The following is a 17319-nucleotide window of genomic DNA, read 5'->3' on the forward strand; positions in this document are numbered from 1 at the left end:
CACTTATTACAACTTAGCAAAATAATCAACATTTTTCTGAAGAAAAATTAACACGTCTGCTATTTCTGGGAGAAGGCGAAACCTTTCCTGGGCATTCTGATCTGAAAACAAGGTGTGTCCAGGCGCATTGTTGGCGCATTGCGATTTTGAGGCAACTAAAATAGACTAAGCCATTGACCAACTAAAACCTGGTCTAAAGTCGCAATATTGTTTTTGTTATTTAAAGAGCACATTAATAATATGCGTCTATAAATGGGACCACAATGCTCGTTCGCTTATCACACACATGGTGCACAGCAGCACAGAAATGCTTTAAAATATGAAAAATTAAAGATTCGAATGTAAAAGATATGGACATAAATGAAGACCGATTACAAGACGTTAAAAGGTGTACTCACCTGTAGCCTGGTAAGTAATTAAATGTTTTGCTTTAAACAAATGCAAAAATTGCATCTATTTTGAAATGTTTTTTTTTAATGCTACCCCATGGATGTATTGTATATGATGAATTTGTACCTCTGGATATGACAAGATGAGAACCTTTTTTAAGTGATGCTTTTCAAAACACTCACGGCGCTGTCCGAGTGCTAAAGGCTAAAGACATTGCTTCCCAATCCTGGTCCTCGAGGCCCCCCTCCCAGAAAGTTTTAGATGTCTCCTTATTTAAAACACCTGATTCCACTTATCAGCCTCCTTCCAAAATGGTAAACATGTCTCCCTAACAAGCTGATGAGTTAAATCAGATGTGTTAAATATGGAGACATCTAAAACTTTGTGGGAGGGGGGCCTCGAGGACCAGGATTGGGAAACACTGAAATAGAGAATTGGCATGGCACCAGTGCACCTGGCTTTTAAAGGCGAAGTCCACGATGTTTGAAAAACGCTTTGGAAAATTAGACGGGCCGTCTACCAAAACACACTAATAGCCAATCAAATCAAATAAAATGCCGGATTGCGTATGTGTGGGGCGGGTCTATCAACAGAAAGTCCAGATTCTATTGGGGTAGGGGCGTGTTTGTTTAGGTGATTTCAAATATCAACATTGGCTTTCAAACATCATGGACTCCGCCTTTAAAGGGGATGAGAGCTGACAAACTCATTGGTTTATTGCATGTTACGCCCAAAACACACCCATTACTCATTATGATAATAGGATCAACCCATTTAGACCGTGCGCTTTAGACAATGCGCTTAGATCGTTAAAATAGGTCCCTAGCGTACCTCAGCAGCGCAAGTGTTTTCTGTGGTAAGATGCGTTAATTTGATTGGGTGACTGTAAACAGTGGCTAAACGTAATTAATATTCATGAGGTAAGACATAGCTATTTAAAGCAACACTATGTAGTTTCCATGTGAAAATTATTTACAGCTCCCCCATGTGGTTGAAAAGCGCAACAGTGCCTGGTATCAGACACTCTTCTGCAGGCAGAGGGAGGGGCGGGGCTGTGTGCTCTACCCTCCACCGCCACTTTCAGCGTGTGCTTGTAGCAGCTAGGAGGCTGCTCAGGTTGCAGCAACAGTACAATTTGTCCAGTTAAAAGTTGTTCTATCACTGAAATAATTTTAGAGATAATATTTAAAGGTAAAAAAAAACTACATAGTGTTGCTACAAGTGACCACTCCTGACACTTTGCCTGTGTATTGCATCAGAATTGCTTTTAGAACTGAATTCTGTGCAGATCTGGTTCCTTTTAAAAACAGAACCGGTTCTGAATAAGTTCTTGGATCCCAACCTGTCATAACAACATTGCCCACAATATATTAATAGAAGCTTTTAACAGCTTATTGATATATCATTGCTTTCACACAAATCTCTTGCCTCACAATACAATATTTGTGGATGAAAACAAAAATCCTACTTACGGTAAATAAAACATCATCTCATAAATTATGAATATTCTCACTAAGCTTAACAATATAGTTCAATTTGGGATGGGTTTTTCTGTTAGCAAACTGAAGGTTCGCTGAAGATTTTCTGTTGACACATTCCTGTAGTGTGTGTATTTCTGTGTGCAGTTGTGTGTTTCTGAGCTAATTTTCCATATAAAAAGAAATTATTGAGCCATTTAGAAAACAAACATCAAGAATAAGAGTATGAATCTCAACAGTGGTGACAAAGAAAATAGTAAAAAGTTAATTTATTCACACCGACGTGATTTGTAATTTGTTGATACAGAGGTTCAATGAACATCAATGCTGGACATTCAGTAGATTTTAGAAAAAAGACGTCATCTGGCGTCACAGTCTGCAGCTTCAGTGGACATGCAAAAGATGTTGTTTGAACGTCAATTTACACAGTGAGTATGAAGATGTCTCTTACAGTATCTTAATGTATGCAACATTGTTAACTCTGACAAGACACCATAGAGATGCAACAGTGAGTTATTGAGAGTTTGATCAAAGGTTTGACTGTAATATTGACTGAGAAGAAGACTGTACAGAGAGAGAGAGAGAGAGAGAGAGAGAGAGAGAGAGAGAGAGAGAGAGAGAGAGAGAGAGAGAGAGAGAGAGAGAGAGAGAGAGAGAGAGAGAGAGAGAGAGAGAGAGAGAGAGAGAGAGGACCATCATGACTGTCTGTGTGTAATGATCAGCCTTATTCACTGAGACACAAAAGTTAAAAGAGGTCAGATCTTACTGTGTGAGATTAAAACAATGTTAAAAGGATGAGACAAACAAATGAAATAAATAAAATAAGTGTCTTTACAATGTTCACACTGAACTTAAAACAACACACCTAAATCTTAAGACTGTCCACTAAATGGCAGTGCTGTGATTGGATAGTGCAGATTAAGGGGTGCTATTATAATAACATCATAAGAGGACAAATTTCAATGACATAATGTTTCACATGCTTGTAGAGAATGGTTTACCAAAACTAAGTTACTGGGTTGATCTTTTTCACATTTTCTAGAGAAGCATTGGGGCCTGATTATAACACTTCAAGCTCACGTAACACACGCTGTTACTGCATTTCTGATGTTAATCTGGAGTATCTAGTATGACATCCTTTATATCTCCGAAGAGTCTTTAGTTTAATCAGATTTATAAAAGAAAGATTAGCTTTACCGAATCTTTCTGATAACGTACGAAAAAATTAAGAACGAGAAGTTACTACCGCAGGAGGAGCGAGTACGAGTCATGATGTTCACTACATGTTTGTGTCATTTATATAATATGCACGCACCTATTTCCAACATAAGACAAAAGTCCTACTTACCGCATGCAACTCGTGACCCAGTTGGTTTTATTGGTTTTATTGTAATGGGACATTTTATTGCACACCTCTCACCATGTACTGGTTGCTATTTGATCACGTCATCAAAGACCTCATTATTCTGTAACATTTATTCGGCCTTTTCAGTTTTCCAGTCGAACATCGAAAATCAGTTTTTCATTCGAGTAATTAGTTGTCCTCTTTCTTGGTTTTATTAGGGCATTTTATTTAAGTAATCTGCAATTCACACATTTAGTGATGGTCTTTAAACATATTGTTAGAAATGTTTAGTATAATCCTCTGTTGAATATTCAATATTGTATAATTTGGATTAAACTAATGTCAAACTAAATGTCAAAATTAAAGGTAAGTGAATTGAGATTAATTTCAAATTTAGACTTTAGACATTTTAGTGTCTTGTATAACATTTTATTTATAGCTGTTTGTAGGTATAAAAGAATACACGGCTAGATGAATAATATTAACTGTGAATAACTACTGTACAGCTACCTCTGATTGACAAGAAAAAATACAATTATTAAAATATAACATTACAATCAGTTATTAAAAATTACTAATTAGTAAATGAAAGATTAATTATTTCTTTGTTGTTGATTCATCATGTTCAGACTTCTATGACAAAATTATTTGTAGACTTTCTGTATCATCTATATTGTTATATCACACAGTTTCACTGATCCAGAATAAACCCAAAACCCAGGATAGAGAGGTTTAGTGAATGTGGTGTTGACTCTGTGGATGAGGGTCATTGTGTCAGAGACGTTGTAGAAGGACAGAGATCCTGAACTGTGATCCACATAAACTCCTATTCTAGAAGATCTGGACACTACTGGGAGTTTAGTCTCAATCTTATTGTGAAAGAATGAAGAACTGGAGACAGAGCAGCACAAACTCCAGGGGCCTCATTTATAAAGCGTTTTTACGCACAGATTTGATCTAAGACCGTGCGTACGCTCAAATCCACTCAAACGCTCAGATTTATAAAACTTGTCTTTGACGTGGAAAAGTACTTACCTCCACGTCAGGTTCCGACTTGACGTACGCACGTTTCCTTGTGGCAATATTGCAGTATTGCAGGTAGGCATATTCGAAACTTTTTGTTTTGTACCTTTTGTGGTCAACATGCAGAAACATTTTTTCATTTGTTTTGGAGTTGTCCTTATTCAAAAAAAGAAAAAAAAATGGTTAGATTTGTGCTCTTTTGTTAGAATTCATATATTTTTCTTAAGACTTTGGAAAATATTTAATTAGTTTTTTTCTCTTATGATATCTTATTACATAAGAAATATTATTTGATTAATGTGTTACTTTTGTTTGCAACGTTTATTATAAATAAATGTAAATATGGTGATTATAAACCATTATTCCGTATTTTTCTATTAGAAGTTAAGCAATAGGCTACCTAAAATCTATTAATAATCTGATAAACAAGAAAGCTGCTAAATGTATTAATGTATGTCAGCATTTCCATGTTTTTATTTAATTATTTTTCTCTTTCATCCCCTGGCTAATGTAAAAAAAGTGTTGAATATGTTTGATAAAAAATAAATAAATATTCGAAACTTTTACAGCGTCAACATCATCTGTATTAGAGCTTAGATCGGCCACAAAAAACCATAACCGAAGCCCCTGCATGTTGTGTCCGAGCCCAGCCCGACCGACACATTACTGACAATGTTTTAATAGTGCGCCGTGACGTTCTCAACTACAATTCAGAGTTTTTTGAATTACAGAAATCTGTTTAGAATTATCTTAATGAGCTAATGCAACAAGGACGAAGCATGTAAACTGCGCTGTTTGTTTATTCAGAATAGAAACGTAAAAACATGCAACAATGATGCACACAGAAAATGAACAAACTGTGGAGAAGGCCTACTAGGCTAGAATATATTTTAAAACAAAATATGTTGGCCTATTTTGATAATTTAAAATGTAGGCCTATTCTAATGCAAAAAGATGGCGCCCAAGCTATAGGTTCAGAAAACGATTTTCTAGTTCGTCATCTTTTCAAAAAATATTTAAAAATATAGCAAAATTGTTTCGCAGTTTTTAAGGCACATGTAAATGTTACAGAACATGTGCTTTATTGAATGAAAGTAAAACCGATCGAATTTAATGATTAAAACGACGTGAAAGGAACTAAATTGTGAAGCCTCGATGTATCCAAGGGACATGCGACATTTAAGAGTGATGGGTATTTCAAAAATTAATACAAATTATTCCCATGCATCCAGGGGCGGACTGGCCATCTGGCAGACCGGGCAGTTTCCCGGTGGGCCGACGTACTTTTTGGGCCGATCCATCTCATACTATTTTTGTCTGAGCAGCCCAGTTAGCGTCTTTTTTTCCTAGACAGACCGGCCCACTGACATTTAAGCAGCAGCCCATTGGTTATTTTTTTTAAACGACATTAAGCTGGCCCAATGACGGACCAGCCCAGTCATCGTCCTTTTTTACCCTAAATAGACCGGCCCACTCACATTTAAGCAGCAGCCAATTGGTTATTTTTTTTAATGACATAAAGCTGGCCCAATCACCGCTTTGGTCTCTGTGCAAGCCAGCGTGCAACGTCGGTCAGTTCACGTGTCAAAATAGAGAGAGAGAGATGGAGAAAAAACTCAAGGGAGGTGCAGAAAAACTGCGCGACAAAAAGAAACAGACTCTTCAGGCAGACGCTGGAAAATAACACAACTGTTTTCTTCAACTCGCGTCGCTGGTGATGATGATGATGATGATGGTGGCGCGTGGCACTGGCAGCACCAGCACGCAAAATGTCAGTGAGGAGAGGGAGAGAGAGACGAGGGAGAAGTGAGTTGCGGTAAGCAGAACTGCTTTCAAAACACAAGTTTAGATAGATACCCCTTGATAAAACCAAGTCAAAAACACACAATTATGGTGATAAAGCTGCAACAAAATAATTGCACTCTTTGCTCTGTGACTACAACCCAGTCAATATTTGACGACACTTGACCATTCGTCAATATGTGACGCGGAGCGTATACCTTTCGCGTCATTTTTTGACGAACTGGGGACTTCAATACTATTACGTCCGTTGCATTCTCTTCTCCTATTTTCTTACCATTTTCGCGTCGGTTTAGGGTTAGATTTACATAATGACATCCCTACCCAAACCTAACTCTAACCCCAACGCCAGGTGACAACTGTTTCTAACCCCAACGCCAGGTGACAACTGTTTAATTTCGCGTACACTGTTTAATTTCGCGTACACTGTTTAATTTTGCGTAATCTAACCCTAAACCGACGCGAAAATGGTAAGAAAATAGGAGAAGAGAATGCAACGGACGTAATAGTATTGAAGTCCCCAGTTCGTCAAAAAATGACGCGAAAGGTATACCCTCCGCGTCACATATTGACGAATGGTCAAGTGTCGTCAAATATTGACGACATGGGGTGAGACTGTGTTAGTGACTACGAGAGTGTATCTGATTCGTAGATTTTTCGTTGATTGTCTGTTTCAAAACGTGTCATTTCTCTTCAAGCAAAATCAAACAATCCAGGACATCTGCTTACAGACAAAATATATGTTTATTGTATATAACAACACAATTGACAGATAATGTTAAAAAGCTCTATTACTGTAATCACACAAGTTTAGTTCAGTGAATGTAGTAGTGAATACTTTCCTGTAAGTACTGCAAGTAATAATCAGTTTTTAATATTACTGTAAGCAGCACTTGTATTTTGTTAAAAGTCAGCAATTCAATGGCAAATTTTGCCAATTGCACCATCTCTGGTGTCCTGTTCTTCATCATAGGGTACTCTTCATCTGCCTCTCAGACTGTTTACAATCCACACAATTGGTAAAGAATACCATTAGAAAAAAGCGTGTACAATTTTGAGTTGTTGTGTTTGCTTGATGACAACTGAGTTGTAGTTGTGTTCATCTTTAGCAGCCTGCCTGTGTTTAGCATTTATAAAACAAGTTCATTGCAGTGTAAAATGTGTGTTTTACTCAGAAGTTTGTTTAGACTTTAGCCAAAAGAGTGCATGACGAATGTGTTTAGGCCGCTATGAATTTGGTTCAGAGATTGGGGTTTAGTGTTTTAGCAATTCAGAAAAACTGTAATCAACATATAATATGACAGTTAATCAGATAGGAATATTTTTGTTGTGTTCATTATTTATTATAGGCTACGGTGTGTAGTGAATAGTGTTTTTAGGACCTAACAAAAATGTTTACAAATGTTTGAAGGATGAAGCTTGTTTAAGGATTCATGTGGATTATACAGTTTTACTGCATTAATAAATAACACGTTCTAGAAGTGTTTGTTGTTTTATGGAATTGGAGTTGCTATTGCTTAAAGGCGTGCAAAGATGGGTGGTATTTGTAAATATATGTAGTGTGGGCCGGTTTGGGCCAAAATGCCAGGGCCGAATTTTTGTCCCAGTCCAGCCCTGCATGCATCGACTTTAATGTTAAACATCTGTAAATCCAAATGAATCCATATGGAATATATTCCGACAGTTTAAGATACGATCTTTGAATTTTAAGGTCGAAAATAACTTATTTTAACACCGCCGCGCAGGAGGCATGGTAAACTGAAACAAAACTTTAAAGACACAAATATAATATATAATATATGTTTAGCCTACGTGTAAAACTATATTTAAATGAAACCCGTGAATTGAAAGATCCACTAATAATCGCCTTAACTTGAGTGATGTCAATAAAGTTTCCATGTTAGAATTTAGAAATATTAAAAACTTAAGCAAACCACAACAAATATGTTTTCTTACCACTCGCCATTGTAGCAGTCAGAGAATTTGGCCTTTGAAATTTAATATTTATATGCTAATGAATTAAATTAGGGGCGTTTACAAGGCGTAGTTCTAAAAGCATTCAGCTGCGCACAATTTTAAGATCATTTGTGATTTATAAACCGCACATCTGGAAAAGAGGCGTACGCACGTTTTTTTGTGCGTAAGCTCTTTTCTCTGAATCACACTTACGATAATTTCAGAAATGGTCTTAGATGAAATGTAGGACAGTTCCTACGTCGCACTTTTATAAATGAGGCCCCAGGACTGATCATTATATCCAAACTCACACTCATCACCTCCCTTCCTGCTGATGCTCTTATATGACACTGATATAAACACACCATAACCACTCCACTCAATCTCCCAGTAACAGCGTCCACACAAACTCTCACTACACAACACCTGAAAATGACCATTAAATTAAGGTGACCAGACGTCCCCGTTTTCCGGGGACAGTCCCGTTTTTTGGTGTTCTGTCCCCGACTGAAGCTGTCCCCGGAAATGTCCCCGTTTTACAGCATGTCCAAAACAACCAGCAAATACACTGATAAACCCGATCAACATAGCGTTTGTAGTACCATACTGGAGCAATCATGTAATGATAATTTTCACCAGCAGAGGGGGCCGCAAGCTACTGATTACTTGCGCACCCCACTGATTTAGCGATGAAGAATTTACAACGAGACACATGAGAAAGCATCATTATCATCACTCAAGTTATCATAAGATATGAAAACAGTTAAAGTTATGGGGGCTTAAGGTACTAACTACTCATGTTAAATTAAAATAATAAACCAATGAAGTGAACTGATCACAGTATGTTACGGAGCATTTGTTTTGTGTAGGCTAAATATGTGTACATTTTGCATTATTCCTTCTGTTCTTCACGTTTACAATGTTATGAAATCAGCTGAAGTAGTACCAGAAGTCATTTTTGATGAGGTATGTCTCTTGTGTAAAAAACGGGAGAAAATAGATTTTTAGGCTACAGAAATTGTTCAATTAATTGAATTAGAAACAATGCAAAAATGACTTTCTTATTAGTATTTTTCTCTTGTTTTCAGACAAAAAAATTCTTAAGTCAAGATGCATTTTCTTGATGGGCAAAAAGACCTAAGAATATAAGTCTATTTTTTAGACCAAAATATCAAATTTGTGCTTAAAACAAGCAAAAAAAATCTACCACTACTTAATTAAAGAAAAATATTTTTGTATGTTTTAAGCACAAATTCACTTAAATTTATTTATTTTTTTGTCTTTAAGCTAGATTTTTCTTAGGGGATTTTGCTTATCAAGAAAATGCATCTTGTTTTAAGATTTTTTAGATATTTGTATTGAAAATAAGAAAAAATTATATTAAGTAAGAAGAAATTCATTTTTTGCAGTGAACCCACAACAATAAAAAAGAAAACTTAAAAAAAAAATTTGTCCCCATTTTTTAATTTATAGATAACAACAAATGAGATTTTAATGATTTTTCACCATTTAACTAGAAAATGTCCCCGGTTTTCATTTAAAAAATCTGGTCACCTTACATTAAATCTGTCTGGATGATCAGGATACTGCTGCTCTGTGTTAGTGTAATTAATCACTCTGTTCCCCTCAGACAGATGGAGACTTAGATTTGCTGTGTTTGGATCTGCAGTGAAGTGATGATAATCTGATGAAACAAAAACATAATTTAAATGTAAAATTGTACATTTCAATAATTAAAATAAAACGTCAAGTCTTATTTATTTTAGTTTTTGAGGACTGTCAATGTGTTAAGAAGTGAACAGAGATCATTTACAGTATAGAGAGAATCTAATCTGGTTGTTTTACTGTTATATTCATCATAATGTGTGTGTAAAAGGTTTGTGAATGTGTGAACATTGTTAAAGTCCCTCTGTTCTGTAGTTGTACACTTTAAAATATATTTTGTTATCATTTAATTTAAGTGTAGAGAATTTTTGTTTATAGAAAAACTTATGAAATTTAAATATTATGTGATAAACTTGATTTATGAACTGCTATTTGATCTCACAGTTTCATTGTGGACGAGCACAGTTATTTATTTTCTGTTTATTCTGCACATTCAGTTTGATTCATGAGTATCATTATAGAGGAGTTTAAAATTACTGAAATGAATATTATCACTGTTCATGTCTTTATCAGCATCAGTGTGTTTATTTGTTGTTTATTGACACTCACATTTTAGGAACTGCTCCCTGGTCTCAGGTTCAGGTGCTTTACTTTGATCAAATATCTTCTCTATCTCTTCTCTACAGAAATCCTCCAGTTTCTCTCTGAGATGAGACACAGATTTTCCTACATCATCAAAAGAGATGAGAGAGCTGACAGTGATGCTGAGTGAGTCTGTAGATCCAGGAGGAACAGAGAGAGACTGGAAACTCTACACAAACACAAACATAAACTCATGACACTGAAACATTTCATAGAAAATATCATCTGAGTAAAACATGCTCTTCACTTCCTAAAGATCACTGATCTCTGTTACCTGGAGGAAATGGATGTGATCATCTGTGTGTGAAAGCTGCTCCAGCTCAGCGTCTCTCCTCCTCAGATCATCAATCTCCTGCTCCAGTCGCTTCAAGAGTCCTTCAGTTTCACTCACTGCAGTCTTTTCCTGATCTCTGATCAGCTGTGTCACCTCAGATCGTCTTCTCTCAATGGATGTGATCAGTTGAGTAAAGATCCTCTCAGTGTCGTCCACTGCTGTCTGTGCAGAGCGCTGTTAGGACACACAGAGAGAGGAGCATTAGAATCAGCAGCATTCATTCAGCTCTTACTGGTACATCACACAGTCTGTTACACACAGTGAACTTCAGTGAAAGTCATCCAGCACTGAACTCCTCACTGACTGATTGGATGAGAGTCTTAACTGAGTCTGAAACAGATCTGAAACAGCAGACAGCAGTTGTTCTTCTCATCAAAACTCACCTTATGAGTCTCCACAACATCTCTCAGCTCCTGAAGCTTCTTCTGACTCTCCTGGATTCTCTGATGATATTTTCTCTGCGTCTCCTGCACTTCTTTCTGTTGCATTTGGAAATAATAATTAAACAGATGAAATGTACATTACAGTGATTATTTTACAAGTTAAACTCTGCAAATCCACTCCTGGGCAATACAGTAGGTCCAAAATGGCATCTTCTTTATAATGTCCTTAACTTTATAAATCAAAGGAATGTGATGTATGTGTTACTTAAGCAATATCGCTCGAGTAGGAGTGTGATATAGCTCTATATCATCACGGCTGTGATTAGGCCAGAGGCACGAGGCCAGCGGCCGAGTGCCGGAGTCAATCACAGCCGTGATGATATAGAGCTATATCACACGACTCCGAGAGCGATATTGCTTTTATACAACAGTTCGACGGCACACGTTTGAAAAACGAAAACTAGAAAACAACAACGGAGTTATTTTAAAAGCCTCTTTGTTTGAGAACTACTTCTTCCACCACGGATTTGAGGGCGGCCAGAATGACAGGTAAAACTTTCGGCTGCTTTGAAGCTCATAACAACTTAATGGACGGAAAAGCCGTTACTTTATATTACCGTTTCTTGGTCACAAAGTGTAGTTTTAAGACTAGTTCAGTCGAGAATGTATCTGTATTATATTTAAATCTGTAGTCAATTAATAAAGATAGCGCCTGTTTGAACGTTTGCTTAGTGAGATTCGGTACGAATGAGAACCAAAGCATGAGAGGACGTCAGTGTTCACTCGCCCCGCTGACCACCGCCCTCTCTGGGCTACATCTCTGACAGAGATACCCTGGCTCTCATGTTGGCCTTGTTTGTTTATGATCGTCAAAATGAGATCAAATCAGCAGTATTTGGTGTCATGATCAAACTATTACTTGTTTTTTTTATTCATATTTAGTGTCTTTTGTGTTGTTATTGTTTTGGCGCGAGGTAAAAGTTAATAAAACTATACTTGTGTAACGTTACTATTGCTTTCTCATTTATTCATAACGCGATACGAGCACTCGATTATTATTATTAAACTTTGTTCTTGTCAGTACTATATAAAACGTTTTTTTTTAGTGTGAGAGAGATGTTTTTGCATGCTGCTTATAAATATACCAGTGGCGATATCTCATAACATGTTTTAATAGTCACGTCACGATAAAGTAAATGATCAATGTCCACATTTAAAAGCTGCGGTGCTTACCTGCAGTTCCACGGTGTTTTCGCGTTCTGATAAGAAATATAGCTCCAGAAAAAAACGAGTGTTTATATTCCTCTTTCCAAGTGTTAATCGTCCACACGATGTGACAAGACATTTCTCCCATTAACTTTAACGTAACATCCAAGAGCGCTGATCTTTGACGGAATAATACTTCCGATTGGGGATTCACAGACTGATTTATGAGCTAGTAAACTAATGAGACACACGGAGAGTGATTCAAACAGCGCGTCTGTGTTTTTCCATTCAGAGATGAGCCTGCTTAGGATCTCCATTCACTAGGTGGCGGAATAATACGAAAGGTGAAGCGGTTACAGTGCCGTTATCAGCACAATATCATATAGCTCTTAGCCAATCAGATTCGAGAACCAGAAAGAACTGTTGTATAAATTAAGATATAAAGATGTTTAGTAATGTAGCTTTGATGTCATTATAATGAAACATTTATCACAGATCACACCCCTTACCTGTTTCTCAGTCCTCTCTTCTTGAGCTGGTATAGTATCATGTTCTTCATGACGTTCAAGATGAGTTTGGCAGTAAGAGTTCAGACACACCAGACAGGACTTGACAGCTTTGTGTTTTCTCTCAGTACAGACGTCACACTTCACATCTCCAGCTTCAGCATAACAGTGATCAAGACAAGCAGCTTTTCGTTTAGTCTTCCCTTTAGTCCCTTCTGCCATTTCACTGAATTTACTTACAAACAATAAAACTAAACACACAACAGCGCAACAGTTTCAGTTTTTCTGACTTCAAGTATTTCCTGGTTGTGTTTATGAAACGTGTGCAAACAGGTGTGTCAGTCATATAATAAACAAGTCCAACCAGTCTCATACAGAAAGTCACAGTCTCGAGTAAGCAAACCTTTGTGAAAATGCTCTGTCATAAATGCATTAATATGAGTGAATTTTGTGGTGAAATAAGAGAATAACAGATCAAATCTCTCTGATGTTTGTAACTAAACTGATTCAACATCCAAGTCAGTGTAAGTGTTTGTCCTCTAGTGATGAGTTTACACTATTTACACATTTCACATTTAGAAAAGAAAAATAAATAGAAGTTTAAACTACAGATAATTGATTATACACATTTTTAAATGAATGCATTAAAACAAACATAAGCTGCTATAATGTTTAAAAAGACATGACCTGGTTTTACAGACAGAGATTAAGTCAGGGATACGTTTTAGTTAATGATGACATTTAAGTAGTTTTTAGTTTAAATGTGTCTCAGATAAAAACAGGAGTCTACTGGTGTGCAGTACAACACAAAACAATGACAGTGAAATATTTTAAGATCAGTCAGTGTAAGTTGTTTTCAGCTAAGATGGCACAAACATGTATTTTAGTCTGGAGTTTGCTGAAGTCTTGTCTGTGAATCCGGGTCAAAGTGTTATAGGTGGCAGGTTTGTTGATTGTCAAAAGAGGGAAACATAACAACACAAATTAACATTTAGCCAGAAGAGCCTTTATCACCTTCATGATACTAAGTAACTTATTTAAAGGGGCCATTTCACAAGACTTTTTTAAGATGTAAAATAAATCTTCTCCGTTTTTGGGTGTGTCCTTTAAATGCAAATGAGCTGATGAAATGCAAACACTGATCACCATAATGGTGGTTTGTTGGAATTGAAACTCAATTGTGCTGTCAATAATTTTTTCTCTCTCTCTATGTCTGCACTAAATGGCAGTGCTGTGGTTGGCTAGTGCAGATTAAGGGGCGGTATTATTTTAATAAGATCTCCTTATGACAGGTTGTTCTTTTTCATTTTTTCTAGCTTGATTGAAGCACTGGGGACTAGGGATGCACTGAAGGGAAAATACTTGGCCGAAACCAAATAAAATGAAAAACTCAACTAAAGGCCGAATATTGAATAATTAAAAATATTATTTTTTCCTAATTATTTTGCCAATTTTCTATTTTGCCAAAAAAAAATTTACATTCCAGCAGTCATTATAGGGCCTTTTACACCTGGTCACTTCTCTGATTAGACTTGTTAAAACTGTTTCATTTACATTCCACCACATAAATGAGTCTTGGCTAAATGGACATGAATCAGATCTCTAATTTTCACACAAAATATAAATATCCTATTCATTATGCCTTAAGAAACTTACAACAATGTTTATATAGCAGGGTCCCCACAGGTCCTTAAAAAAGTCTTAAAACATCTTAAATAAAATTTTTTTAAATGTCTTAAAATCTGGAATTTCCACTAAGAAGGTCTTAAATTTCATGTCAGACTCATCATCCAGTGTTTCCCATACATTGTTATATTTCATACATTTTCTATGTAAGGGATAATGTAGAGGCAGCCGGTAGTTATCGGGAAATAAGCCCCGACAGTGTGATCAGGGAGGGATTTAAAACATACAAGTAGTACCGGCTATGTGTTATTACTTTGGAGCGGTTAATATTTGAAAAGAACGAACCTGCAAATGTCTCAACTGACCAATCAGAATCAAGCATTCCAGAGAGCCGTGTAATAAATTTGTTTGTAGTATTATAATTGTAATATTACTAAAATGGCTTTATTCATTGTTTCGAGCGCTCAGCGGCGCCTCTCTCGTGTGCGCGTGCTTTCTCTCTCTCATCCTGCATCGTGTAGCACCTCACACATAGCATGTGGGGGAAGGAATTAAAAGTTGGCAGTGTTTATTCTCTCATATTTTATTTATACGCGATCTACAATAATACTTTTACTTTTAAAAGCGCTTATAACACAACAAGACGAGAAGAGCAACGGTAAAGCTCTGCACTGCATGAGAGACACAGGTAATGTAGCCAAAATCACCTCGTAATGTTATATCAGCTCTTAAATGTAAATATATGGTGATATTGTCAGAAGCGTTTAGCTATAAATCAGGATTTAAGCAGTAAGTAACGTGGTTCGATTAAATACGAGGGTCGTGTTTAGTCACTATTTTTTAGTCAGTAACCCTATTTATATACACAGGCTCTCAAGTCTCACGCATTGACCGTGAGACACACGCATTTCAGTCAGTTCACACGCCACACCTTGTATTTCTCACGCTGAAAAGTAAGAAATAAATTGTCCTGCTATATTCAATAAATGGACGAGGCGCATGGCAGTTCTGTCGAGTTCAGCTGCTTCCTTCGAGTTTTTTAAATGTGCTCAACTGTACGCAGCCCCACAAAACCGACACGCAGATGACATCAGGGTACCGCGAGAAATCTTGCGAAGGAGGCTGATTTCAAATCGCTCTCGCGTTACTCTGATGCCACTTGTCATTTTTTTGCAGCGCCTATATGAAGTCGTTCACACAATGCATCCTACCAGGCAATCAAAAATAAATGAGAAGTTGTTTCTGGTGATGTTATCCCGCTGCTAGCAAGTTCATTACTAACATGGATTTAACGGAGTGGAAGTTGGATGAGCAAGATCCGATGAATGCGGTAGATATAACCCATTTTTTAAGCATTTTGATTTTACAATTCCTGGACGAAATCATTGCTTTTGATCAAAGACAATGAAAGCTAATATTGGGGAATAAAGCCAAATTCGTGCTAAATTATTATTGATTCAGTCAAAAACTCCAACAGCTTTGCAACCAGAAGCTTTAGTTACCTGAAATTAAGAAAAGTACTAGAGGCTTCCTGAAATATATAAAATGTAATAGATGCATTTCATTATTATTGCCCTTTCATCATTAAATGTTCTGCAATACTGTATGTGTACAGTAAGCTCAAGTTAAAAGAGTACAATTCCATAATGTTGTACTTAATATAGCCTACTTTTTTTGTTCTTTAGTACATTAATATGAAATATGCTAAAATGTAATTTAAAAATGTATTTAGGTACCACTTGAAATAAATTTGAACCCATCTTTGTATGAAAGATGAGTATACGTTAACTTCAAGTGGTATACATTTTTGTGTTAAATGCATTTCAGTTCATATTAATGTAATCTCAAAATAACACTGCTAATGACACTTAGATGTTTTTAAGATTATCTTAAGTACTAAAGTAGAAACTTTGTATTATGTACAAAACTATTTTGTGAAAATAGGGCACCTTAAAGGGATAGTTCAACCAAAAATAACAATACTGTCATAATTTTCTCACTCTCACGTTTTTACAAACCTGTATACATTTTTTGTTCTAAAAAACACAAAGGAAGATATTTTGAGGAATGTTTGTAATCAAACCTTTAATGAGCCCCATTCACTTCCATAGTAGGATAAAGTATAATATGAAATTCAATGGGGCCCATTAACAGTTTGTTTACTAAACATTAGGTAAAATTAAACAGTTAGCAAAAACTTGAGAATTGGGTGGGGCCGAGGGGTCACTGTTGCAAATACCCCTCTCCTGACATCTCACTCCAAACTTTTGGTAAAACTTGAGAGCCCTGATAGACATGTCCGACAACAAAACAGAAAATATGTAAAAATATAATTAAGTTATGTTAAAATAAAATATAACTCAATTAACCTATTTAAGTCTGTGTCATTAATGTTAATCAAAAGACAAAGAGAAAATCCCTTCTGTAGCTCTAAAAAATAATCATATTTAATTTATACAAAGACTTTACCTAATGTGCAACTTTGTTCTTTTTTATAAATGTTTGTAATTTCTTAATTTGTTTTCAAAATTTTTCCCACCCCTTTTTTTGCTGATCTGAAAAATGATCAGATCTGTGCCTCAAAAACCGTAATGTGATCTGAACCATGAGTTTTGTGATCCGTCACACCCCTATTTTGTAATGTTCTGGGCTTTCCTCCATGTCTTTTTGAAAATACTAAGAGGGGCCAGAATTCAGAAATTAACTGAAGTACCTTAAAGGCAGATTTTTACATACACAGTCAACCATGTCAGAATTGTTAGGCGAATTAGCACTTAGTATAACAGTTGTTGTTTCCCTGTGATGTGTCTTGAGTGTGGCTCAGGCGAGCTGTGCCGTGCTATGCTTCAACACACAATTCTGTGTCGCGCTCAACAAGTCTTACATTTTTATTTTAAAGGACTTAAAAAGGTCTTAAAAGTCATTAAATTTGCTGTTAAAAAATGTGCAGATACCCTGTATAGCACTGTATGTTGAGCAGCGCCTGTGTGCACGGTCAAACACGATCAAAGGAGATAGTGAGAGA

General features: G+C 36.3%; 1 protein-coding gene across 1 annotated transcript; it reads right to left on the bottom strand.

Annotated features, from left to right (window-relative positions):
• Positions 1-3838: 3838 nt before the first annotated feature.
• Positions 3839-14486, bottom strand: LOC129443185 (uncharacterized). Its single transcript, XM_073864351.1, has 7 exons — positions 12672-14486; positions 10957-11052; positions 10514-10747; positions 10207-10408; positions 9552-9676; positions 8304-8418; positions 3839-4135 (listed from the first exon to the last, which is right to left on the bottom strand). Exons 1-7 carry the CDS (start codon positions 12888-12890, stop codon positions 3882-3884), a joined length of 1245 nt encoding a protein of 414 aa, XP_073720452.1. The 5' UTR covers positions 12891-14486; the 3' UTR covers positions 3839-3881.
• Between the last annotated feature and the right edge of the window lie 2833 nt (positions 14487-17319).

The sequence above is a fragment of the Misgurnus anguillicaudatus genome, unplaced genomic scaffold (genome assembly GCF_027580225.2).
Source record: "Misgurnus anguillicaudatus unplaced genomic scaffold, ASM2758022v2 HiC_scaffold_26, whole genome shotgun sequence".
Lineage (NCBI taxonomy): Eukaryota > Metazoa > Chordata > Actinopteri > Cypriniformes > Cobitidae > Misgurnus > Misgurnus anguillicaudatus.

What these genes read in the sequence shown, in the direction of transcription:
- LOC129443185 (XM_073864351.1), bottom strand. Translation starts at nt 12,890, where the DNA reads ATGGCAGAAGGGACTAAAGGGAAGACTAAACGAAAAGCTGCTTGTCTT. An exon ending in ATCACATCCATTTCCTCCAG is followed by an intron (nt 10,409 to 10,513) that starts GTAACAGAGATC and finishes GTGTTTGTGTAG; the next exon opens with AGTTTCCAGTCTCTCTCTGT. An exon ending in CAGGGAGCAGTTCCTAAAAT is followed by an intron (nt 9,677 to 10,206) that starts GTGAGTGTCAAT and finishes TTGTTTCATCAG; the next exon opens with ATTATCATCACTTCACTGCA.